Consider the following 25,588-nt stretch of genomic DNA (forward strand, 5'->3'; position numbering starts at 1 on the left):
TATAGAGATGTCCCGATCCGATCACGTGATCGGGGATCGGAGCCGATCACGTGATCGGGGATCGGAGCCGATCACGTGATTTTCAAAAGATCGGAATCGGGAGAAAAAAATCGGGGATCGGGATTTATTATTATTTTTTTAAATACTTATTTTTTTTATATTCAATGTTACAAAACAAAAATGACCATGTTCAAGTCTTAAAGTCCTCCTGAGGCCTTAGTTTTGGTTTCAAATTGCACAACATCATGTATGTGTTGCTTCTTTGGGGCTTGTTTTCATAGACCTGGTTGCTTATTTCTCTCAAATCTGGCAACAGAGTGGGCAGGGCGCAGTGTCTAATTGTAGCAGTAAGCTAACGAGTACTGATCAGCTTTATTTTGTTTCGATCCAATGCTGCACAACTGAACTGATCCAATGCTGCTGTGAAAAAAAGAAGCTATATCCATGTTGGATAGAATATCCAATTTAAATAAAAAAAATAACCTTAAGGGACAACTTGAATGCTTTTTTCTTTTTTTTCTCTTAATGCATTGCATAAAGATCGGATCGGGAAAAATCGGTATCGGCAAATTGTCAAAATCAAATGATCGGAATCGGATCGGGAGCAAAAAAAGGTGATCGGGACATCCCTACTTGAAACTAAAATACTTCAAAATAACAGACGTGCTGTCTTATTTACATACGAGTTCTTCTCCTGCATGTTGTACCCCAATATTTTCCTCACCCGTCTCTCTCCCTTCAGCCCTCACTATGTTCCGCTAACATTGGCTTTATCACCTCGGCCAATAGCGTGACCTCTATATGGGGGGGCTTACTTACTTTTCTTTACATGACTCTTTCGAGGAGCAAAAACGGCTAACATTAACATTTACATTTCTATGTTCGCAACAACAAAAAGTCAGAATAAGCACAACGTAATGTTATGTGTGTATCTTCTGCTTGGTTATTCTTTTGTATTATTATTGTGAATTAAAATCAAAGTAAAAATTGGACAAAACAGATACATCTAAATGTGGGACCATCTGATATATTTGCAAATGTGACGTGAATTTGCTGTCATCTGTTGTACAGGTGGAATAATTTGTTGGACTGAACGGATTATCATGAACTCCCATACTCCATGCCTCACTTGTACTTTGATGAACAAACAACTAGTAACTGGTAATTAGTCAAATACGAATTTTGAGCCTTACCTTATTCATGTTTCCAGCTTGCTGAGCACTCATCACGCTGTGTGCACCCATCTGGGGCCCTCCTTGGGTGAGTGTTTCTGCCAGCACACTGCCTCCAACACCAGGTCCAGCACCCACTTGTGCCCCCTGCATGCCTTGGCCCTGATATTGCATACCAGGTCTACCACGGCCTGCCGGTCCCAGAGCCCCATTCATCACTTGTCCTGCCATGACCCCATGACCCTGCCCACTGTTCAACATGGCCTGGTTAAAGCTCATGCCCGTGCTTCCATTGCCTTGTCCAGCTATACCTCCCTTTTGGGCCTGGGGAGACTGGTGATTGGGAGAGCCCTGCCCCAGTGGACTTTTACCGAGCACAGCACCTAGCTGGCTTCCCACCATGCTTCCTTGTTGGGCGCTGGCAGAGCTGAGACTACTTCCCAATATGGAAGAGCTTCCCGGTCGTAGGAGCTCCGACAGCTGCTTGTGTTTGGCTGCGGCATCAGGAACGATGGAGTTGAGACCAGGACCCCCTCCACCTGGACCACCATTAGAAGACATTCCCAAGTCTCCATTGGGGATGAGCTCATCTGGAAGGTCGTTTTCCAGGTCAAACAGAGACACAAGATCTAAAAAAGAAAGAAAGGGAAATAAGAATTAGCTGTTGATTTGTACCTTGACATAGTGCGACTTCCCTGCCTTTCCATTTGATCACCACTCAGCTTTCGTCTTAGTTATTTTGATATTATGTACGTTATGTTTATGTTGTTCAATACGTTCATAACCAAATTCCATGGAATCGACCTTTGAAATATGACTACTTATGTTTATATTTTGGAGACAATGTCAAAAATGGGAAAAGCCAATGGCATCGAGTAATGCCTTGCAACTCCCTACTCACATAAACTAGCAAAGCACCTCTGTGTCTTGGTACAGTTGGTTTTTCTCACATGATACAAATCATACATGAATAACAAAACGCATACTAAAGACTACTTTTTCAAGTCCTTTCATTATCTTACAAATAATTGCCGTAAACAATTAAATTCTCTTTTCTGGTCAATTTAACGCTAACAAATCAGGATTGCGTGTTTAGGCCGAAACTTTTTTGTTGTTTATGGCAACAAATCAAAGATATCGGATCATTATCAATTTATCTTCAAATAGTTTATGAAACCAAGCTTCACCTTAAATTAGGGTGTTTATCTGTAAAACATTTAAAAATCAAATCTATGTAGATGAACACAATGTAACTTTGCAGTGTGCAACATTTGTATCACTGGAGGATTACTTATGCTCTTGTGCAGACATGGGCAAACGTGCGTACACTACAAGAGCCCAGTACCTCGGGTAAGAAAGAAAGGTACATATAGGAAAAGTTTTAGCTCTTCAACTGACAGCATTCTTGTGGCTGTGTTAAAAAAGTGAACAATAACATATACAGGGTATATGCAGGAATCCTGAAGTCAAATATAATCCCTTTTAAGACCGTTTTTAAGACCCTTCCATACATTTTAAGACCATCGCCACTTGGAGTTTTAACCGGTTACATTGGCACTTTACCTCACATTGACTATATACAGTATTGATTGTCCTTCCTCCTTATCTTCCAACCATTTGGACGCAAACTTGCATTTTCCCATAACGATATTGTTTAACAACCGGCGTAAACGGACCTTCGCGCACTATCAAGCAGTGAGCGTGCGATGTCCTGTTCAGATGACGTCAAATCCAACGGGATGCCATAAATAAACTACACAGAATCACACTACACACCTACGCAATGATTACATTCAGGCACACTGTAGAATACAAACTCTTTGGACCATTTATATACTTATTGAAAACAAGCTACAAAATGTAATACCTTGGAAAATGCCGTTTAATACTTTTTAATAGCCTTCATTTTTCGCTAAATTGATTTATCAACTTTTGATACTTTTTAAGACCCCGCGGACACCCTGATATAACAAACATAAAACATGAATAGAACATTAATGAGGGTCAGCCCAAATCACACATTTATGCCAACGTCCTTCACGTCAAGGTGTGATAGTGCCTGTGTGTGTCAGCCAATAGAGATCTTACAGGCCTTAACAGCCACACCCCCACACACGCCTAGCTCAACGTCTGGGCACTGGATTACTTAGGTTGGAAAGAAATCCAACCTGTTAATTTATGAAATATAGTGCTAATCAAGGGAACCTTGAATATGACAGCCACATGCTTTAAATGGAGTGTCTCAGAGTACAGCAAGAGATATGAATGGTGCATAGTTGAGACTGAGAGCAAGCACCTGTTCATTGCCCCAGGCCTATTCAGCAACAGAATTTAAACCACACAAATGTAAAAAGTGCCTCCAGCATGGTAACTATTTTCTATAGGCTGCGAGTACAATTTGAACTTGCTTATTACACAACAAGGATAAGATGAGCATATCCAGCAGTAGTGACAGCGGAACCAATGACTAACCAAAGAATCCGAACACTTGAGTCACACTTATCTCACCTGAAGAGTACATTGATGTTGCCGGTTGTATCTGACCATGAGCTTTACAGAAGCCACATGAACATTTCCAATTGACTAGTCTGGTTGATAATAACAGACTTTGCAGATGGCTGCTTCAACAGAGTCGGAGAGATATGAGATTGAGATGGAACGGCTAAGATGCCCCTCCTCTCTCAAAAGTATAGATGGAGCAAGGTTGTTACATTATCATTACAGCGCTAAAGGGACATAATAGACTTATGGTGGAAAGCTAAACATGGGGAACCTTAATGTTTCATTGCAAGGGCTCCCTCGACCAAAAGCACTGGGATGTTTTTCATTGGATCTTGGAATATTGCAGAAAAGTAGTAGCCATAAGTAATGCTTGACGACGTTGGGAATTCTCATTTAGTTAATAATTTAGATATATCGTATTTTTTTTTCACCGTAGTTAAAGTATTAGATTTTATTGTGCAGTAAGAATTAGATGAAAAAATTGAAATGTCATGCCTAATTCAAAAAGTGATAAAAGCAGCGTGCCAGGCTATTTTCCAGACATCCGATTGGCTGTAGATTTGTAAAACTTGTTATAAGGTGTTTTATATGAAGAGCTCTGATGACTTCAAGATGTGCAAAATTAGTGTGGCACTTATAAAGCTTGGGATGCAGTAGTGATTTGCAGTGTTTATGAAGACCACAGCCAATTTTCTAGCAGACAGACTTGATTTGAATGAATGACACAGCCTACAGTTTCTTTCTGAAAGATATGATACGAAGGTTAAAAGCAGAAGGAGGAAAAAGGTAGAAGAGGGCGACAGGTCTGATGGAGGGGGCTGATTAGATGGCTTTCAGCGCCACCCACCACTCTTCTCATCTCAATCAGTGGCACCTCTGCTGACACTTTAGTCAGCAGATCCAGAGTAACGTCTGCCACTACTACGACATGCTGGCGAAAAGCAGAACTAACGCTTGACAGTTTTAAGCAACAGGTAATGGTTGTGTAGCTGAATAATGCAGACCCAGGGGATGGTGACCATTCATACTAGCCAGACAAAGGAGGGGGAAACCCCGCTAGGTGAACAGGAGGGTTGGAAAGTGGCTGCCCCTTTCTCACCCCTGGCACTGACACGCCCACTCAGCCATGCGAATGAAAACAAACCTGGCACTTGCCGGTGGCCACGGGCACACGCATATACCGACACGAGACCAGAGAACCATAAAAAACTGTCACACATTAATATAAACAACAAACACAGACTGCTAATCTGTAGCTGTGAGTGACAGCTCAGTGTGCGGTGGGCTGGATGTGGCATAGGGGGATGTCTTTGCTATCTGTCAGACCAGCAATAATGGAAAGGCTTAACCAATTACCAACGTAACTCAGTAAGTCAAATCCATAGGGTATCCTGTTATAATAGTATATTTGTAACACAAGTAATAATTGCCATCATGAATTAAATCTTTAAAGCAACTAAACACATCCTTTTAAGTTCATTTTTATATTATTTCTTGTCCTGCATCAACATCCAAAGTAAGAAGGAATCCATTTTTGTTTTATTATGAACCACATTTATCTGGTACCTGAAATGAATATGCACGGATACATTGCATCCATTGACTGCAAATCCAATTCAAAGAAACTAAGCTAATGTAACTGAACAAGTACAAGAGAATAGGAACAAGGCTGTAAGATACAGGTTCTCAAATATCTTTCTGCATTTTTTTCTAAGAATCAGGGCTTTTTCAACTAAAGAAAAAAAAAGTACTTATCATTCCATCTGCGGGGTGGCCCCTAAAATCTTCCCAGTGTACTTAAGACCCTGAGCTGCGTCCAGAACTTCAAAGAGAGCAGGTCTACAAGAGACGTGTGCAACTTCTTACTGAATACATGTGTTTGTGAGCGTGTGTGTATTAGTGTAAACTGAGACAGAAAGAGCTTCTGGCAGCAGCAGTGGGGGAGGAGTCAGTCTCGGTGTCAGACTGCTTTATTGCCCAGAGAAATCTTCGGTCACCCCTCAGAGAAGATGAGCTACCTCGGAGGAAAACTTAGGACTGTCAATGAGACTGGATAATGCAGACTTCCGAAGAAGACAAGAGAAAAAATAAACTTCACATTCTCAAATTGTCCGAAATGGAACACGGATGTTTTCGATCTTCACTGCAATTTAATTTTAGCAAATGCACCAGTCAAAGAGAGTTAAGAAGTGGCTGCAGTGGTGCAACCCAAGACTGTTTTCACAGAAATGTATGGATCCATGTTTATTTAAAGGCTTGGCGGTAGCGTCTGCCTAAAGCATACCAACAAAGCTATGTTCATGAGTAAAGTTGCTAAACAACCAAAGACTGGATGGACGATAAAGATACAAGTATTATACTACTAGATTATAAGCATGATGAAAGTGACAAGAATTGTCAACCCAATGTTTCCAAACTTTGTAATAACAAAAAAATATTTAAGGCAAACAATGCACTTCATGTAAAATTGGAAACGTTTTTAGTTCTTAAGTAGAGTTGCAATTAGGGATAAGCTGATCAAAATATAAATCAACTACGACTAATTACTTCTTTATTATTCATCTTAATTCAGCGGTTGGACAAAACATACATTTAAAGATTTGCCCACGAAATGGGTAAAAAGTTACCAACTTATTTACGCATTTATACACGATTAATCTAAAAAAGGTTGATTTATAGTTAGTTGCAGCCCTACTCTAAAGACACTATCCTGTCATTGGTCTGACAACTAGTCCAACTCATTTGTATTCTACTTTCTACTGAGAGGCACATTAAATCGTCTTCCTTGTGTTAAATATAAAAATATCTCATGTGACTGCATGGCCAACTTTAAAAACAGTATAAGCCGGTTTCTCTCTTCAAAGTCACTATCCATATGACGTCCATGTAAAATCTGTGTAGGTCAAATTGATGTCAAAAGGTTGCGTTGAAGTTTTAATTGGACAGTGGAGAGAATGCATATGTGACGCTCTTTTACTAATTATTATGAAAACGTAATATTACTATGAAAACCGACTCATCTGTCAACACAGCAACTATATAAAAAGTAAGCAAATGTATGTGGGTTAAAAGGGTTTAGAGAACAGTTCTTCCAAAAATGCACCTGTTACATGGCCAGGGGGTAGCTCGCTTCTGGACAGTAATAGTTGATATGATAACTACAACAAATAATGACCACTGGAAAATGTCCCATAATGTATAGGGCCAGTGATGTTCAAGATTATATCAAATCTAACAAATGTATTCTGCATTTCCATATAGCACTCTTTTTGGGATATGTGTGCTAAACACATTCTCCCCAGATATACGTTTCATCCAATGTGGGGTTGTCCAGTATATTTTTCTGGATACATTTTAATCCTGGCCATTCAAGCATTTTGTTGAATGAAAGAAGGGTTGAGCATTCACTGGCAGACTGACCTAGTGGAGAGAGATTATCTTTCGGTCAGACAACCCAGGTTCAAGTGCCTGCTCAGTCTCTGCATTGCTGAAGAGGCAATGAGCACGAGTCAAATCCAACTCCAGGGATACAGATGCAGCTTTTCCTTTGTGATGGTGAGCAAAAAGCTAAATATTGTTTTCTAAAAAGGATCACATGACTTTTTGATTTAATCATGAATGGCTAATCAAATGTAAAGGCGCAATGAGACTAATAAAGACAGCATCAGACCAAGAATGTGTCAAAAGGTAAAGAGAAAAACAACCTACAAATGAACTGTCAACACTTTATTAAACTATATCTCAGATGATATGATGGGTGAGCACGATTATGTGTTATCCAACCCTACAAGAGTGAAAAGTTGGGACACTACTACTGTTGAGGAATTCAGTGATGAAGAGGTAGTGAGTTTGCACTTTTAAAATTAATAGCATTTTCTGAATCTGCTGTTAATGTATTCAAACCATCCTGTTGGGACTTTAGTACTGTAGTTGCCATGTGACATTAGCACAGCACAACTGAAGAGGCGAATTGGTTGACTTTACTATGGCACTTTTCCTAAGGAGGATGCATCCTGACCAGAAAGCATCAACGCGATAAAAGGGTGCAGGTTTAATACATGTATATCTTGTTGCCGTAGCACACCCTCCTTGTCAGTCAGTTAAATGTCTAAAAGCATGTCTTACCTGGGCCATCTGATACTGGGAGAGGTGAATTAAGCTTGGGTCTCTTTGCAGTGGGGGGTCCGACATCCAGCAGATTGTCAGCCATCCTGGTCGGGATATTTTGTGAATGGTTTATGTTGCAGAAAAATAACAACAGGACGAGTCCACGTTGTCCACTTCTGGCTTGTAAAAAATGTAACTTTTCCTATCGTTTCGCGTAAAGGAGCAATGTAACTGTTTTTTTTTTCTTGACTGGCAGACTGGCTAAATGCTGCCTGGAGAGAAGGGTTTCAAAAGAAAGGCAACAGCGCCACGCTTCGCCGCCGAAGATCACCCCATGATAATCCAACACCCAACACCCACATAATTATCCTCAATAATAACGTCCAAAAATTATTTCCGTTCGAGAAAAATAAATAAAAATCAATCATAAAATATTACACAAGGCGTAAGCAAATCCCTTTCTCCGCAGATCGCCGGTTTCACGTCTGTACAGAATCATCTTTTTCGCAGTCGAAACGAGCAGCCATAAAATCAATTTTGGGCTTAAATAAAAAGAGCAAAATTCAAAAAATATTTTCTATGAAGTGGATTATTTTTGTGGTCGCTGTCTCCCGGTAAATTCAGCGTCTCGGGACGGAGATACGGCGAGAAACGGCGCTCTCCAAAAGGGAAATCAAATATACAGTGGGCTTTCGAGACGGTAAAAACCCGTGTAATCCTCACATGTTTGCATTATTTCTCATCGGAAGGACTAACACTTCGATCTTCTGCACGAAAAAACCCGTTTGAGCCCCGTCTGAGTAGCTCCGATCGGTTTTTAAAATTAATGCTCCCCCCGAAATCCCGATTCTGAGCCGCGTCAAGATGGCGGCTGTTGATTCCTCCGATACAAAAAAAAAACTTTTTTTCTTCCCAGCTAGACTGTGGGGGGAGGAGGGAGAGGTGTCGCGCTATGACGCCCTGACGTAAACCTGTGTCCCACCGTACGTCATGTGGACGTACGCTAAACTGCCCCTAGGGGTGCAATAAACCAACAAATACACTCGTACTATGTTGTTACTTTGCTTTAACTTTACAAACACACAGAGGTGGGATGTTACTAAGTACATTTACTCAAATACTCTTCAATTTTGAGATAATTGTACTTTACTTGAGTGTTTCCATTTTATGCTACTTTGTACTTCTACTCCACTACAATTCACAGGTAAATGGTGTACTTTTAATCCACTACATTTATTTTGTATCTTTAGTTACTTTGTAGATTTGGATAAATAATGTGAAATATAATCAACACTTAAATAGGACCTAAGCAACAAATGGAGTAAATCCACAAGTATAGAAAAGAGCTGCGGTATACAAAGTATTTAAAACTAGCTGCATGTGTTCCAGCTTTGATAAACACTTTAATAATGCATCAATAATTATAATCAAACATATAATATATATGATTCTGAAATGGACCAATTTGCATAATAAGTACTTTTACTTCTAATTTGATGCTAATGCTTTTGTACTTTAACTTGGGTTACCTTTGAATGCAGACATTTGACTTGTAAGAGAGTATTCCTACACTCTCGTTTTACTCAAGTACAAGATCTGAGTACTTCTCACCCCTCTGCAAACACACAACAGTCAATACTCCAATATATAAAATACAGCTCGTATTATCAGTGGTGGAGGAAAGTAACAACATGGTGAGGAGAATGGTATACTTTTACTTCAAGTTTATCCGACAGCTATCTATATTTTACAATGTTCTTTCATGCAAAGCTTGTAAAATGTGAATCACGGCCACGCATTATACCTTGAAATAAACAAATGTGTTGATATTGTCTCCTTGTTGTACAAATGTACAATAATACACACCATTAAAATGTTGCGTACAAGAAAATACGTCATTGCTAAAACATCCAATAATGTAAGATTCTGTGAAGTGGCTGTTATGCATAATGAGCACCTTTACCTACTTAACATTTTCCTAATGATACTTTTGTACTTAACTTTAGTATATTTTTTAATGCACACTTTGTTAAACCGTTCGTCTCCTTATGTAAACCATTTGATTAAGTCTTCTGAAATGTCTTATTAAAGTATAACATTAAAGCATTATATTACAACCACTTTCTATTCAGATCTACCATATTCACATATATAAAACACTTCCACTTGAAGTCAATGTGTTGAATGTAAAAGCTAAATAGTACCTAACTAATATAAGCTAAATGTAAGCCTACCTACATCATTTAAAGTAATAGTATTTATAATGCAACATAACTTACCCTTCTATTTTGCATAAGATTGCCATTACTCATTCAGTTACTTGTAAGCAGAAATTAATATTGACACTAGTTTGAGTTAGACTGAATTTTAAACTACTTTATTTTATGTTGGGTAATTGAATCAATGGCAATGTTAAATATTGTATAACAGCGCCTAATGTTTTGTTTGTGAAATCTCAATCAACAAAAGCAACAAGGCAATGCAGAGTATAGTGTAAAATACATACAGTATAACACAGCATCAAATACTAAAGTAAAGTACAAAATACAGAATCAGAAGTAGCGACAGGGTACACTGTAAATTCAACCAGACAAAATGTACCATCATTTTATTTTATTCAATTGTGACCTTCACTTGCATTTACCCATTAACGTGCTATGTACACACAAATTTCTAAATAAAGCAACAATGCCTTAAAACTTGGCTGTAGCAGGCTACTGTAATACTGCCTAAGTGCAGACATCTAGCAGTGTCTCACCCATTTTATTAGCCCACTTTTTATTTTTAGAAAAAGAAATAAAGGATGTCTGTATGACTGAAGCCTTATTGTCTTGCATGTCATACTTTTTGAGATGATACAAATGGAGCATTGCTTACAAAAATACACAACCACACAGTTTTACAAACACAGTTTTGTACGGACATGCAGGCAAACTGAACACACAAGTGTTATTCCAACATAGTCAAATTACCCAGTTCTTTAGACTATTTAATACTCTAGTACATGCGTCTATATAAATAATAGAAAATGCTCAGAAACTATACAATATAAAGCCATACTATACATAAAAAGTGAGCTCCTTTGCAAATGTCTCTTAACAGTGAATATATAAATGTTATTGAACAAGCACAAGATAACCTGCAAATTAAGCGGAAAATAAGATACAAAAAACCTCTAAGTGATGGCAATAACACTCTTTGGCATCAACATTTTCACAGTGTGCCATTCTGCTGGGTCAGAATGTCACTTACATCTCGATAAATCAACCCAAAGCAACATTTAGGATCATGTTGGTAGAAAAAGAAAAAGGGCAGAAAATAGAAAACACCGCTATGTAATTATTCTTGTTTATCCCAAATTCAATACTAATAGAAAAAAATGTTAAAATAACCAAGGAAGGAAAAAAACAAATGTTGCTAATACGCTTTACTTGACACTGAAGTATCTTGATCTAGATTAAACACATAAATAATAACAAATATTATTCGAAAACTACCTTTATTTTAGGCTGGTAAAAGGGTTGTGTGCCCATAAGTGTAACTTACAAAACATATTTTAAATTAAAGGTGTTTATAGCACAAAAGTTAACATTATCCTGCAAAGCTTAAGATAAATATTTAGTGTCTTAAGAAATGAAAGCAACACAGAGCAGACAGTGAAAAAAAGTAGAAAGTTAAAAGGCACGAACAAAACAACCAATTATTAACTTATTAGGCATTTGTTAAAATAACTTTGATGATAAAAGGCAAATGTGTCCCTTGTGTTGTATGCATTATTACTTTAAAATACTGATTGGTTTAAGTGCTGTTAAAGATATTGAAATATCAAAAGTCAAAAGACACTGAAGTGGACGTCATGGTAAAACGCGTTTGCCTCTGAGCACACAATCCTTTTTGCTAAGAAAACAATAAAAGAGAGAACATGTAACAGCAACCGAGATGTACAGTTTAATCAGTTTGATTTCCTTCATCATCTGACATAATAGAAGTCTATAAGGAATAAAAACACAAAACGAAATACATTTGTTGCACTGCTTTTACAGTTAGTGCCGTTTTTACATTAAGTTTCATGCCATTGAAAGTATGAAGCAGCTAATGCATCCAACTGTTTCCATCAAATAGTATATTTCAAATAATACAATTAAAGACCGGAGCTTCACATAGAAAGTTCAAGTTTTGTGTAACAATAAATACAATAGTGCACATTTAGTTTAGATTAGTGACATTCCACTTTGATTATCAATGTCTAAAAAGCCATATCACCTAAACACACAGTGTAATCCATAGCAAAACCTAGGCAGTTGTTTTCTGTAATTGATCTACGGTCAAAGTAATCTACAGGTACAACAGTGCCTTGTAGGATCCATCTAAATACTCATCAACATCTAACACAGCTTGGGTACCCATAGGAGCCCAAATCATGGGGGAGGGCACAGAACTACAGATCTAACCTTGTCTACAATGCTGCTATCGTTGCAAGCATGCTGATTAAATGTGGCTGGGACAGGACACAGTACTGAGGTAAGACAACGATCTTAACAGGGGCCAGAGAAAAAGCTGACATAAGATTTTGTTTTGCCCCCGACTGCGTTCCTGAAATGTTTGTCCTCATCCTACAAGTCTTTGATTAACTCATAGGCAACTCGCTTTATTAAACTGAGCATGATATTCTTCCTACACAGAGCCATAAAAACGAACACACAAACACACTCACGGTTTGCATGCAAATACGACGCACAGCTCAGCCTTGTTTGCAGTTAGCCTGTATTGATTCATTTCTGCTGTGCTTCTCATGAAGAGTTTTCTGGTACTCTTGAAGAACAAGGAAATAGACTCTGTTGCATTGTAGTTCAGATTTTACTATAACATATATTCCCTTTAATTAACACACATTGTGATTATCTTCATGTTGTAACACTTTCCATATGTATAGTAAGCTCTTCTTTAATAAAAGGCATAATAGCAAAGCATAGTTTACAAAGTTGTAACAAAATGTAAGCTGGTTTTCCCAAAAAGTTTGCTTATTTACAGTTTTCCCTTTTTATGATATCCTTCTATACTCAAAAAGGCTTAGTCTACACATAATTCTAGGCACTTAAAAGACACAAAAATAAATGAAGATTAAAGGTATACAGATAATCAAGTAATGGGAGACAAATGAGATCTATAGCAGGCAAGAGAAGGTCTGAGAGAGACATCCCATCATACTTCCTCTGTGTGTTCCTGCCTGACAGTCGCTTTGAGGTCCAGGCAGCACCTTCCACTGATAATATCAGCCAATCAGATTTACACTAAAAACAACCTGCTCTCTGCCTTCTGCAGAGAAGAGGCCTGCAGGTCTTTCTCTGATTCTAGGACCAGATATATTGTAATTCTACAAATGCCAAATGGCAGGAACAAGAGCTTAAAGGGTAGACAGTTTACGATAAAAGCGCAATAATATGACATTCTTAGAGTCGTGTTAATTCTCCAACATGACTGTCAGGCGCTTCGTCGCATTTGTCCTTCTTGATGTATTTTTGGGACGTTATGGGCGTATTTTGCTGGGCCGATGATGAGATGAGAAGCTGTTGGTTATTTGCTGAAGAAGTTGGTCCGTCTAGGTGAGATGAAGGTCTTCTAGCATTGGAGGTTTCGGTAGAGGAACGCCTGACGGCCTCTTTCCCGAGGCTTAGCCCTTTGATGGTTGAGGAACCAGCACTGTGTACCGTAGTATGTGTGCTGCTTGCAGTTAGGCTGGTTGCTGGAACCATGCTGGCGATTTCCTCAGTGGGTGAGCGTCCAATGCTACCATCCACCTGTGCCCGAATCTCTGGTGACACTGAGAGCTGGTACTGAGGCACAGGGCCACTATCACTGCTCTTCGGGTAAAGGAAGGTCTTCATCTGACCTTTGCCTTTGACGTTAACTGTGCCCCGATAATCAAACTCATAATCCATAGCACTAAGCACACAATAGCTCTCCTCACTCACCTGCACACGGCACTCCACCCCTGTTGTATCCATGCGACTGGCGATGTTAACCGTGTCGCCCCAGATATCGTAGAGAAGCTTAGTAGTGCCAATCACTCCCGCTGTCAGAGGCCCGTGATTGAATCCAATGCGAAGCTTGAAGCCAAAACCCAGCATGTTCTTGTTGAAGTCGTCCACCACACGCATCATTTCCAGGGCGAATTCGAAAAGAGCGCGAAGATGTGCGTGAGGATGTGCCGCGTCAGCACACTGCTGCGCATTGAGTCCTGCTGCTGCCATGTACGTGGCACCGATAGTCTTGATCTTTTCCATATTCGAGAACGTAGGCTTTCGTAGCAGCTCGTCAAAGTCTCCAATTAGCTCGTTGAGGACACGATAGCACTCCTTGCCTCCCTCGTAGCTTTCCTCGTAAAACTCACTGAAGTTAACAATACTGGCAAATATGACACCCACATTGTCGTGGTTCTTGGAGTAGCTCTGGGTGACCTTTAGCTGTTCGGCCACATGGATGGGGATGATGTTGCGTAGCAGCCAGTCGGCCTGGTCTCTCATGTTCTGGATCTTGATGCGGTGTTGATCAGCCTCAACGTTGCCATGGTAATGCAGGCGGTGACTAACTTCAAATTCACGGTTAAGGAACAAGATAAGGAGAAGGACCAGGAAAAAGGCAACGCAGGCCTCAGGGCCCAGCAGGTCCTTTGGGGTTGGGTCTGGAGGACTTTCAGACATGAAGATGGAGCTGTTACTGAAGCTGGTATTGCTTTTAACATCCAACCTGGTGGAGAGACAGAGTGAAATAGAGAGTGAGAGAGAGAAGCACAGAGGGAAATGCAGGGAAATTAAAATCATGAGGTTAAAACAAATCTTTGTCTTATTTGCAGCATCTATTTCAAGTCCACAACTACAAAGGCTTTTGGCATACGTTTCTTGCACCCTTCTACCTTTTTAACACTTAATCATGCACACACAAGCCTGATTTTCAGCAAGTGTCTACAGAAAACAATAAAACTGACTATGACATCAACAATGCTAACAATAATAAGTGTACTTACCACAAAAACAGACTCTTAGCAATGCTTGAAGAGATAAAACAAACAAAAAGCTCTAACTAATGCTTTAAAACAGTGGTTCCCAAAGTGTGGGGCGTGCCCCCCCCCCTGGGGGGCACAGAGGCATGACAGGGGGTGCGCGAGAGACCAAGAGGAAAAATGGCTATTATAAAAAATAAAAAAATAAAAATATCATAATTTGTAAAATTATTGATTCGGAAATAATATGATACAGTACTATTACGTCTGGGTCTCTGTGTTTCATTAAAGCTCTGCTCTGTGTGTGTGTGTGGAATGAGCCATTTTGTGTGCGTGCACGAGCGAGAGAGAGAGAGCGCACCAGTACCGGAGATCGTAGTTATTAGCTTCTGGTGCTAGCAAGCTACGCTAACGGATATAAAGAGTTTTTTCAACAACAAAGTGGAGGAGAGTCCTCTCCTGTCAGACTGAGAGGCTCAGTGAACTAAAAGGACTCTGAGTGCTTAGATAGTTGACTTTAGTCTAAGTTATCTCAGTGGATCTCAAACGTTTTGGTCACCATTAATGTAAACAATTATTTCCGAGGCACACGTTTATATGATCATTATAGTTATAAAAAAATAAGAGAATAAATGAAAAACAGGTATGAAATTTATTTAGGAAGGTCCCCCTCGAACGGGGGTCTGGGGGATACACCTTCCAGTGTGTGGTGGATATTTTTATCGGAAATGGACGAATGTGGATATACGGGCTCGGAAAGTAAAAATGCGTTGTTGGGGGTGCGTTTATGTGTAATACTGTCAATGTTACTTCCCGAGCTCCGTATATCCACATTCGTCCCCATTTCACGATAAAAATATCCACCACACACCCTGGAGTGTATCCCCCAGACCCCCCGTTCGAAGGGGACCTTCTAAATAAAAAATTTATAACTTCAATTTTCGTAGTTAGACCACGGTGAAACCTCTCGTTTTTTTTTCTCTAGATACCTATGTAGAGAGTTGTGTATTTTTTGGTTACTTGTCTTGACATTTGTCTAAATGAAGAAAGAGATACCTATAAAAATGTTAGTGAATACAATTATCATAAAGTATGGACAAANACTGCCCCTGTGTTTCTTGTATTCGTGGGAGCATTGCTGTATGATTGCTTGAGCGCAGGTAATGTTTCCCCATTGTTGTTTGGTGGTGCGCAACTAAATAATAATGATTAATCTAAACTATTTCTGTGTTTGTGTTTCATTGATTCCTCTCTGTTTCATTATTTCCTGTTGTGAGTGCTGCATTGCCACAACAAGCTGCTGTCATGTTGTACAGTATATCTAGTATACTGTTCAGGGTTTCACTGAAATGCATATTCCTCCTGACAACAGTGCTCAATTAAATGGTGTCTCTTGGACAATCCATGACATGATATATGTACGTGCTTTAAGCTAAATTACATGAATAAATGAAGCAAACTGTCTTTAAAACGTTAAAGTATTAAAATAAATGGATATTCTAATTGATTTATGTAAGACACAAAGGCATTAAGACAAGATATAAAAGTGTAACAAGTTGAAGTTATAAGCAAGATGAACATCTGGACAAAACATAAGTTGTTACGTTTCGGTGGGTTAACATATGGTAGCTTCTATGTGTCATAAGAAATATGAGACTAAATGAGACGACTAAACGTTGTCATGTCAACACCAGTCAGCAGTTAGCTTAGCCGTAGGGACATGTAGTCATGTGACCCTGCTGTAGTTCCTTTATAGACAAACATTAGCTTTCCTTAAGAAAGAATAAAGTGGTTTTAATATGTGGAGATTATCCTGCTGAACTAAACATGTAAGTATCATAAAAGTGTGTTTGCCACAGAGATTATTTTCAGCAATATACCAAAAGTGATCACTGTATTGTTAGGTGAAAACTTCTGATGAAACTCTGAATCATGTACATGTGTGAGCATGTCTGACGCACCAGTGTGTCTCCTTAGAGCCCCCACCCCCCACAGCATAAACCAGCGCTGCCTCCAAATAGAGTTGTAGAAACACGAGAATCCAGGGCTTAAAGAACAAAAGAAGAGGCCAAGTTCGAGAGAGTCAGCGAGATTAGAGCCGTCAATCCCGGCATCGAGGCCTCCTTATGGGATCAACCATAAAGTTGTAATCGAGGCGAAATAACTTTTTCTAGTCTACTGCCACACTCCGCCGCCCTACACTCTCCCCCCCCATCAGCAGCATCAGGCCTGGGTTGAGATTTAGGCAGGGTGAGCGGGTGGGTAAGTGCGGCATTGGAGCACTTTCCCTGAACTCTTCCCGGCTTTGTTTTTTCTCCTTTCATCTGGGGTCACTGTCAGTGGAGGTTTATCTTGTTAAAAGCCCTGAGATGAAACGGGACTATTGCTGCTGAACACTAAAGGCCTGGCACACACCTCACAGTTTCTCTTTGTGCTAAATATGACTCATTTAGTCTGGAGGGGGGGAGTAAGCTGACCACATATACCTGATTAATTAATTTGTGGTTGGAAAAATCCACAACACGTGAAATTGCAAGGAATAAAATGGATTGTGCAAAGAGTTAAATAAGAAACGCTGCCATACAAAGGGAAACTATTATGATTGTGCAGCTTGCGATATACTGTAGAGCAGCAAGTCACACTGGGAGGAAATGTGTCCGCCGTGCCTTCCTGAACACAGAGGCATACCTCCAGACATGTTGTATCAGGCAGATAAAGACACTGTCAGGAAACAAAGACGCTGACTAAACAGACAAAAGACACATTTGTTGGCTTCTGATTGCCACCAAACATCTGACAGTTATTAAAATGACTTGCTTTCATGAAAAGCTTGTGACTTCTCCCTGCAGTGTTATTTGGTTAATGCCAATCTCCTCGCACCATTGTTGTTACGCTGGTCTTCTGAGAGCCGATCCATCCCGGCTGCACAGATAGAGCAGCTGAGCAGTGGTAGACACAATGTGAGAGCAGAGGACTGGAACCAGGCTGTATCTGCTACTCAGGTAGAGGACTCTGATGGCTCTCTCAGCCTCCATTGCTCTGCTCTATTGTAGTTGTCATTCTCTTCTGCTTTTACACTTTTCAACCAATTATTAGCTTCCCAATAGAATGAGAAATGTGTGTCAGCGGGCAGACAATGAAAAGGCAGCTGTGAAGAAAACTGATTTCTACAGACATTATGCAGACACGTCCTCTTTAATCTGGCTGGAGCACAATGCTAAACTGCTCGATCCCCTGAAAGCAAAGCTGCAACAGTGTGCTGATATAAATCAGTGGTAAAAAATGACCATTAATGTTGTGACATTTTCAGCTCTTTGTTTAACAAAGGATTGGTTCGCAATTTCATACAACATGTTCAGTAAATGTTTATTGGCCAAACTTTGAAACTCAGTGCTTCACAGACTTTTTTTCTATTTCTTTCACACCAGTAATAGGGTCAAACGATTCTGTTTCTTTAAATAGAAGTATCACTGGCTGTTCCATTGCTCTCTGTGTGAGTTGCTGTTTTCAGGGAATGGAGAAGTGGAAAGCTCTCTCATGAGCGGGCGGCCGACCTTGGCTGACCCTGTTTCTGTTTATCTTTTTACATAAGACAAGATAAGACTTGTGCCAGTTACAAAATATACAATAAACACTGCAGCATAATAATAATAGTAACAATTATAATAATACAACTTTACACTAACAGTGCAGTTAAAAAAGAACTACAAGAAACATAGAAGGTAAAATAATGAATGTAAACTGTACAGTGAGGATTGTACAAGAGTGCTTTAGACCAGTGGTTCCCAAAGTGTGGGAGGCGCAGACAGGGGGGGGCGCGAGAGACCAGGAGGAAAAATGGTTATTAAAAAAGAAATAGATTACAAAAAAAAAAAAAAAAATCATAATTTGTAAAATTATTGATTCGAAAATAATATGATACAGTACTATTACGTCTGCGTCTCTGTGTTTCATTAAAGCTCTGCTCTGTGTGTGTGTGGAATGAGCCATTTTGTGTGCGTGCACGAGCGAGAGAGAGCGCACCGGTACCGGAGATCGTAGTTGTTAGCTTCTGGTGCTAGCGAGCTCTGCTAACGGATATAAAGAGTTTTTTCAAAAACAAAGTGGAGGAGAGTCCTCTCCTGTCAGACTGAGAGGCTCAGTGAACTAAAAGGACTCTGAGTGTTTAGATAGTTACTTTGTTATCTCAGTGGGTCTCAAACGTTTTGGTCACCATTAATGTAAACAATTATTTCCGAGGCACAAGTTTATATGATCATTATAGTTATAAAAAAATAAGAGAATACATGAAAAACAGGTATGAAATACTATATGACATTAAAAAATGAACAAATTTTAAAAGGGGAGTGATTTGTAAAATATACATAAAGAAATAGTAAATCTCTTTACAGTTCTGTGTTGAGAGATGCATCCATAGATCTCTTCATTTTGCTCTCAAGGTGCACTAGATTGATGCTTTTAACTTCAATATTTAAAAATAAATCTTCCCAGGGGAGCTTGCCCCCTGACCCCCCTATGTGAGGTCCACACACCACCTATAAAAATAGCACTTTACCCCTGCTTACACCTATATGCCTCGAGCCTTCATTGTAACTGTCATAATGTGTATTTGCGTGGGGGTTGTTGCAGTAAAAATGTCCATTGTAGCGCCTGGTACATTAATGGGAAACCCTAAATGTTTGAGCAACATCTATGAAACGTCAAGCTACCCCACACCACCCAAAAATAAATATCTGGCGCCGCCACTGAGCCTGACTATGTGTTGGGGGGGCCCCCGACTTATTTTTTTCTCCAAAGGGGGGGCCCTGACAGAAAATGTTTGGGAACCCCTGCTTTAAAATAAAGTCCATGTAGAAATCCAGCAACCTATCTTTTCTTGAAATACAATGGGTAACCCAGTGTCATTATGTCACTGATATTGTCCACATCATTCACATAGATCACATTTTTCAAACATGTTATTTCATTTCATTTTCTCTATTCATTATGTCATACCTGCAGGGGGAGCTGAAGATCAAGGCAAGCATTGCTAGTCCCACCAAAGTTGCTAGAACTGAGCGCATCCAATAGCTGAGTTGGCAGAAGTTACAGTACTGAATGATGGCTATGATGACAGCACAGCAGATGAACATGGTGAACTGGGGAAAATATGAAGAGCAGAGTCATTAGTCAAAAGGTCCCATAAGATTAGAAAATACAATTTGCTGACTGTAGCCTATATAGCCATATTGTACCATTAAAAGACATTTGCTAATAATAATTAAGTCAGATGGACATTTTTATGGCAGCCTACAGGGAGCTTCTTTATTAGTCAGAAGCAAAACTCAACTATAAGATTTGAGAGGAGGAGAATACATCTGATATGATGACAGCAATCAAATTAATGTAGTTTTGAAAAGGTAAACAAAGAGAAAATATAAAATTTGAAAATCCACCTGAATTGAGAGATGCATGTCACAGGTAACATGGGAAAAGACAGCCACAGTGGGCAGGGACACCAGGACGGCTCCTATAAAGTGACGCGCTATCCATCCTGAAACCACTCTCATCAGCATCCGAGTGCAGTGAAGCACACTGTCCAGGTAGAAAGCCATACTGAAGAAGAAAAACAATAACTAATTTTACCATAATAAAGCAGAAAACAGATGCCCGACAAAAATATGGCCACCTGATTTACATGGAAACTAATCCTAAAAAAAAAATCTGTGTCATCTGGCCCATCCCTCCACTTTCTCCAGTAAAACTTGCAAAAAAACTCCAAAGAAAGCAAACAATTTTTACCACTTTATAAATTACTCTTCGTTCTAAAACATATTTAAAATACCAAATTTCAGATGAGCTACTTGTGAGCATTAACAGTAACATACAAAAACAAAATAGTCAAAACTGTGCTGTCACATTAGTCACATCAGATTTTCACTACACAATTAACTAGGCAAAAATAATTTATGATGTCAGCACAATTTCTATATGACATTTCTTTGCAAAACACAATCCTTGTTTATCCTGCATTTTGACTATTTTTTTGGCAAATTAATTACAATCTGGATATATTCAGTACATCTATCCTTTGTATCAGGGGTCTAAGGAATAACAGTTTGCAGCCTCCTGTGAGTAATGGACAATTTCCTGTCACATTTGCTGCATCAAAGGTGGGGTAGGTAATTTTGGAGAAACCAGCTCGAGTGCGCTAGAATTGGAAAATACACAACCGGAAAAAATCTGCCACTTACTTACAGAGCCCCTCCTCCAACACACACGAACGCGCACATGACCAATGAGGGCACGAGATAAGTTTGTGCACAGATGGAAGGCTGACAGGCAGGCAGGCCATCCAGTTATTTTAGCCGGGCCGGCTAAAATGAGGGGTCGTGCTCTTTACAGTACTATGGCTTCCACAGATGAATTTCTTTTTATGGATTTTTTGTCAAAGCACTTAAGATAAGTATTGCTATCGGGATGTTAAGAGCATTCCATGGAATAATAACAAAAAGAGCATCTCGAGCCAGTTTCTCAAACTTACCTACCCCACCATTAAGGTGCAGTTCTTCATGGTTTTAGAGCAAACTCTCCAATGTGGAGTAAAGAGCCAATTGCTATTTTGGGATTATGCCTTTATATTAAGGGAAGAAAATACTAACACATTAAAACAGGAAAATATATTTGCCGGTTTATATTTAACTATTAATTTTAAATATGTGGTGGGGGATTGTGACATTGACCAGCAGAATGTATTTAGCAATGGGCCCACAGTTTAAAACCCACAGTCTATATTGAGTATCTCACCGTATAGCAAACAGAAGGGCCACAGTCTCCAGCAGGTTGGCTCCAGCTGTCAGAATGAGTGCTGGTGTGGACACGCTCTGCTGGGTGACAAGCGGTCGGAGGAAACAGGCCAGTGAGAGAGCCAGAAACACTAAACAGCAGAGCAGCATGTCCAGAAAAGAGCTGAATGTTGGACTGGCAAAAGTCTGCACCGGTGCCTGGGTTTCCACCTGAGGGTAGAAATAGAGGGAGGAAAAAACAGACAAAAAACAGAATTAAAAAATCTAAAACATATACGAAAATAGCAAGAAACACGTAATTAGTTAAGAGAATAGGGATTAATTGGCAAAATTAGAGTAATGCATTACTGAAAAGTAGCCTAACCAAGGATCTGCATCATAAATGCATGATCAATAATTCATGATGCCTTGGAATTTCATCATCCAACAATCAAAAATAATTTGATGACTTAAGTAAGCCTCTACTGAAATCTATTTCCATGTCAATGACCCAGATTCTAGAGACACTGTAGCAACAGTTGCAGCCATGACAGCAGGGATGCACTTCTGAGGTTACACCAGCAGAGGACATCACAAACTAATACAAAACGACTTTTAAGGTCCTGCAGTGATTTCTATTTGTCGCAGTCTTGAGCAGTCTGGCCGTAACACAGTGCTAATAGGCTTCCCAGACAACAGATAAACTCCAGAGGAACACAGGTAACGCACCCAGGTAGAGACAGCAAGTAAAATATGCTGACTCATTAAACATGCATGCATACAGGTACTGTTATGTCATGCACAAAAACAGCTCACACACCTCTTCCTGGTAGCTTATCCGGTAGGCAGACTCCAGGCTGCTCTCAAGGAAGGTGAGGCTGAGCTTGTTTATTGGGGGTCTATAGAAATAGTCCTTCATAAGGCTGTCAAAGAAAAAAGGTAAGTCGAAATTAAAATTGCCCAAAGCGAAAATGAACATCAATAGCTGAGATTGACATTCTGATCAACTCTACATCATGTTTAATGTTTTTAATGTATTCATCATTGGATCATTCTTACCTGTCCTCTTTAATAACATCCACAAAGTGAGCATCGCTCCTCTCCCTGAAGTTCTTTGAGCGTAGGGGGATGAGCGCTGAGTGGTCCATGCCCATGGTTCCTCCACTCCACGTCTTCTTCTCCTTCTCCTGCAGCATCTCACACAGCGACGTCTGGCTGTTGGTCAAGGCCTCCAGCTGAGGACTGAGCAGGCCGTTCAGAACTTTGGGGCTGCGTCCTGCAGAAACCGCTGGGGAGCACTTCAGATTTGTAATGTCCTAAAATGAGAAGAGGGGGGGAGGCAACATCTGACTTTACAAAATAGCAGGAGCTGTGATAATGGATCTTTTATTTGGAAAAAGAGCAGCAATTAAACAAAGTAGTCTAAATATAAATTATAAAGCTAAAGAGTGTGTTGTAGTGACACCAATTAAAATGTGTCTTTGGCACACTTTATCCGGTACTCATTAAGTCCTATTTCTTTTTAAAGATTTTCTATTAATCTTTTTTGCTGCTGGGCATGAAAAAATGTAACCAGGCTGGTAATGTACTACATATGATGAAATCTAACAGATTGGACATAAAAAAAAAAGCATACATATAAAATCTATCCAAGGCTAACCTTGGTGTTGATCTTGTAGTCGTCATGGCAGCCATTGTGCACTGCTCCTTCCTTGAGAACCGGATCTTCCACTGGTATCAGAACCACACTGCATGATATACAAGGGGACTGCAGGGGTGTAGAGGTTGGAGGGGGGCATTATGGAGGGAGATGCAGCATATGGAGGCAAGAAGGAAGAAAGATTAATACATTGAACAATTAATATTAAGGGAAGCATGTGGTGGTTATAACAAAGGGTAAACAGATGGCAAAGGTTGCAAGAGAAACAGTAAAGGAGAGGGAGTGTAAACAAGAGGCAAAGAAGGCAAACACACTACTAGAACAAGGTTTTTATCTTTATCCCATCATCCTCTTCAAACTGAATGGAAAGTGTGTGTGTGTGTGTGTGTGTAAGAGTACAGTATGTGTTACGATGTGTGAAGCAGGCAGGACCCAAATGCAGATTTAAACTGGAAACACCTTTATTTCAAGGATATAATACTAATTTCGACAGAACACTCACCGGAGAACTTAATTCACCAACAAAAGACGAACCAACACTGAACACAGGAAGAGACTAAATACAGGGAGGGGTAATCACAAGACGAGAAACAGCCAGGCAGGGGAGGAGAAACACAAGGGCCACAGGTGAACACAATCAGACAATTAGACACACCAGGGAAACTAACGACATGGAGGAAAAACACAGAGAGAGGGACCAGACAATACACAAGGGAGAACCGAACAGCGAATAAACCCAAACATTAAAAACTAGAAACCGTGACAGTATGAGCTTTGGTGAAAGTTCTGCTGTGCTATGAATGAACCGATGACACTTGACAGTGCCAAGCCAAAACACACACACACACACACACACACACACACACACACACACACACACACACACACACACACACAAAGAAAGCACACGTGTACCTACATTGCAAACATTAAAAGAGCAGATATTTTATCACCACACACCTGGCTCATTTTACTTTACAAATGGTGAAATGTCAGCAGAACTTTCTTAAGATCTGTGCCATTGAGCCCCTTATCAGCGTAACCATTGCGGTATTTGTGCAAGACCAGCACTTAGATGATGAAAACCTTAAGTGCAATGAGTCATTCGTTGAAGAAAAAGAAGGGAGAAGGACATCCTACCTCCCATGGCTTCGAGCGTACTACCATACCATGGACCCCTGCTGATTCTCCTGCTCTGACCCCATCCATTCACTCGTCCTATCACATCTGCATCTACATCCCGCCTATGCAGGGGTACCTTTGGTTGTTTGAGAAGTGGGGGGCACACAAAACAAGGGGGTCCTAGCCGCAATGAAAAAAGTCTCAATTTAATCCATTTCTGACCTTTCTAACAAATATTATTAGGGACTATAGTGTTAAACAAATCCAAGACAACAGGATGTAGGTGAAGAATGAGTGTGCACACTCATCTAATTATGCCATACCTATCAAAAAAACCATAGAAATGCTCACAACCAATAGCAAATATGTTGATAGAACTCCTCTCTTCCTATCTTTTATCATTACCTACGCTGCATTCTCTTGCTTTTTATTATGCCATATTTGCACACACTCCTCCCTTTCAACCCCACATTGGAAGGATTTCTTAACTTATTTTATATACAATTAAATTACATAGGATGGAAATATTTGTTTACATAGAGACGAGACCACTGAGATAACTTAGAACTAAAGTTTAGCAAAGTCTCATCACAATCAGACTCCTTTACCTCCCTGAGCTGACGTACTCCAGTCCGACAGGAGAGACTCTCCTCTCCTTATGGTTGAAACAGCTCTCTAATCTCTGTAGCTCTGAGCTACCATCAGAGCTAACAACAACCCCGAACCTCCAAGTCTCTCTCTCTGCTCTCTTTTCTCTCTCCTCTGCTCTATCTTCTCTCTCTCTTCTCTCTCAGTCCTCAAAGTTTCTGACAGGAAAGAGGCTCTCCATCTCCTTAATTGTTGAAACAGCGACTAATCATGTTACTCCGAGCTAGCACCAAATGCTAACAACAACCCCCGTAAAGCTCTGTGTGTATCTCTCTCTCTCTCGTCGCTGTCTCTCTCTCTTCTATCTCTCCTCACAAGATCGCTACGTGCCGCACACACCAGACGCTCCTACCGTGACGAGACCGCTTGCGGGTATAAAAAACAAAATAATAAACACATTTAAAAAGTGGGGGGACACCAAATGGGAATTTGAAAAGTGGGCGGGGGACATGCCCCCCTGTCCCCAGTTTAAATTACCCCATCTCCCCATAAACCTGGCCTGCCAAAGGCTAAAACGATCCATGCTGTAAATACCAGCAGTGTACAGAAAATTGAGGGTAATTTTGGAAGGCACATCAGGGTTTTGAGGTTAATATAAGGAATATTGTGCTAC

At 40.0% G+C, this 25,588-nt stretch overlaps 2 protein-coding genes across 2 annotated transcripts in view; both read right to left on the bottom strand.

Moving 5' to 3' along the window:
- LOC104960179 (adenylate cyclase type 9-like) overlaps positions 1-25,588 on the bottom strand; it is a 54,988-nt gene that overhangs the window by 12,475 nt on the left and 16,925 nt on the right. The window lies entirely within an intron of this gene.
- On the bottom strand, positions 10,143-24,379 carry LOC104960152 (adenylate cyclase 9). Its single transcript, XM_010788116.1, has 8 exons — positions 24,346-24,379; positions 23,206-23,313; positions 22,605-22,861; positions 22,366-22,468; positions 21,568-21,776; positions 20,217-20,376; positions 19,777-19,919; positions 10,143-14,528 (listed from the first exon to the last, which is right to left on the bottom strand). Exons 1-8 carry the CDS (start codon positions 24,370-24,372, stop codon positions 13,232-13,234), a joined length of 2,304 nt encoding a protein of 767 aa, XP_010786418.1. The 5' UTR covers positions 24,373-24,379; the 3' UTR covers positions 10,143-13,231.

This window comes from Notothenia coriiceps, unplaced genomic scaffold (genome assembly GCF_000735185.1).
Source record: "Notothenia coriiceps isolate Sejong01 unplaced genomic scaffold, NC01 NC01_scaffold00031603, whole genome shotgun sequence".
Lineage (NCBI taxonomy): Eukaryota > Metazoa > Chordata > Actinopteri > Perciformes > Nototheniidae > Notothenia > Notothenia coriiceps.

Bases quoted from the DNA above. Each gene is read 5' to 3' on its own strand.
- LOC104960152 (XM_010788116.1), bottom strand. From the start codon at position 24,372: ATGGTAGTACGCTCGAAGCCATGGGAG. The intron at 22,469-22,604 runs GTAAGAATGATC...TTTCTTTGACAG, and splicing joins GATGTTATTAAAGAGGACAG to CCTTATGAAGGACTATTTCT. The intron at 19,920-20,216 runs GTGGATTTTCAA...TATTTTCCCCAG, and splicing joins ACATGCATCTCTCAATTCAG to TTCACCATGTTCATCTGCTG.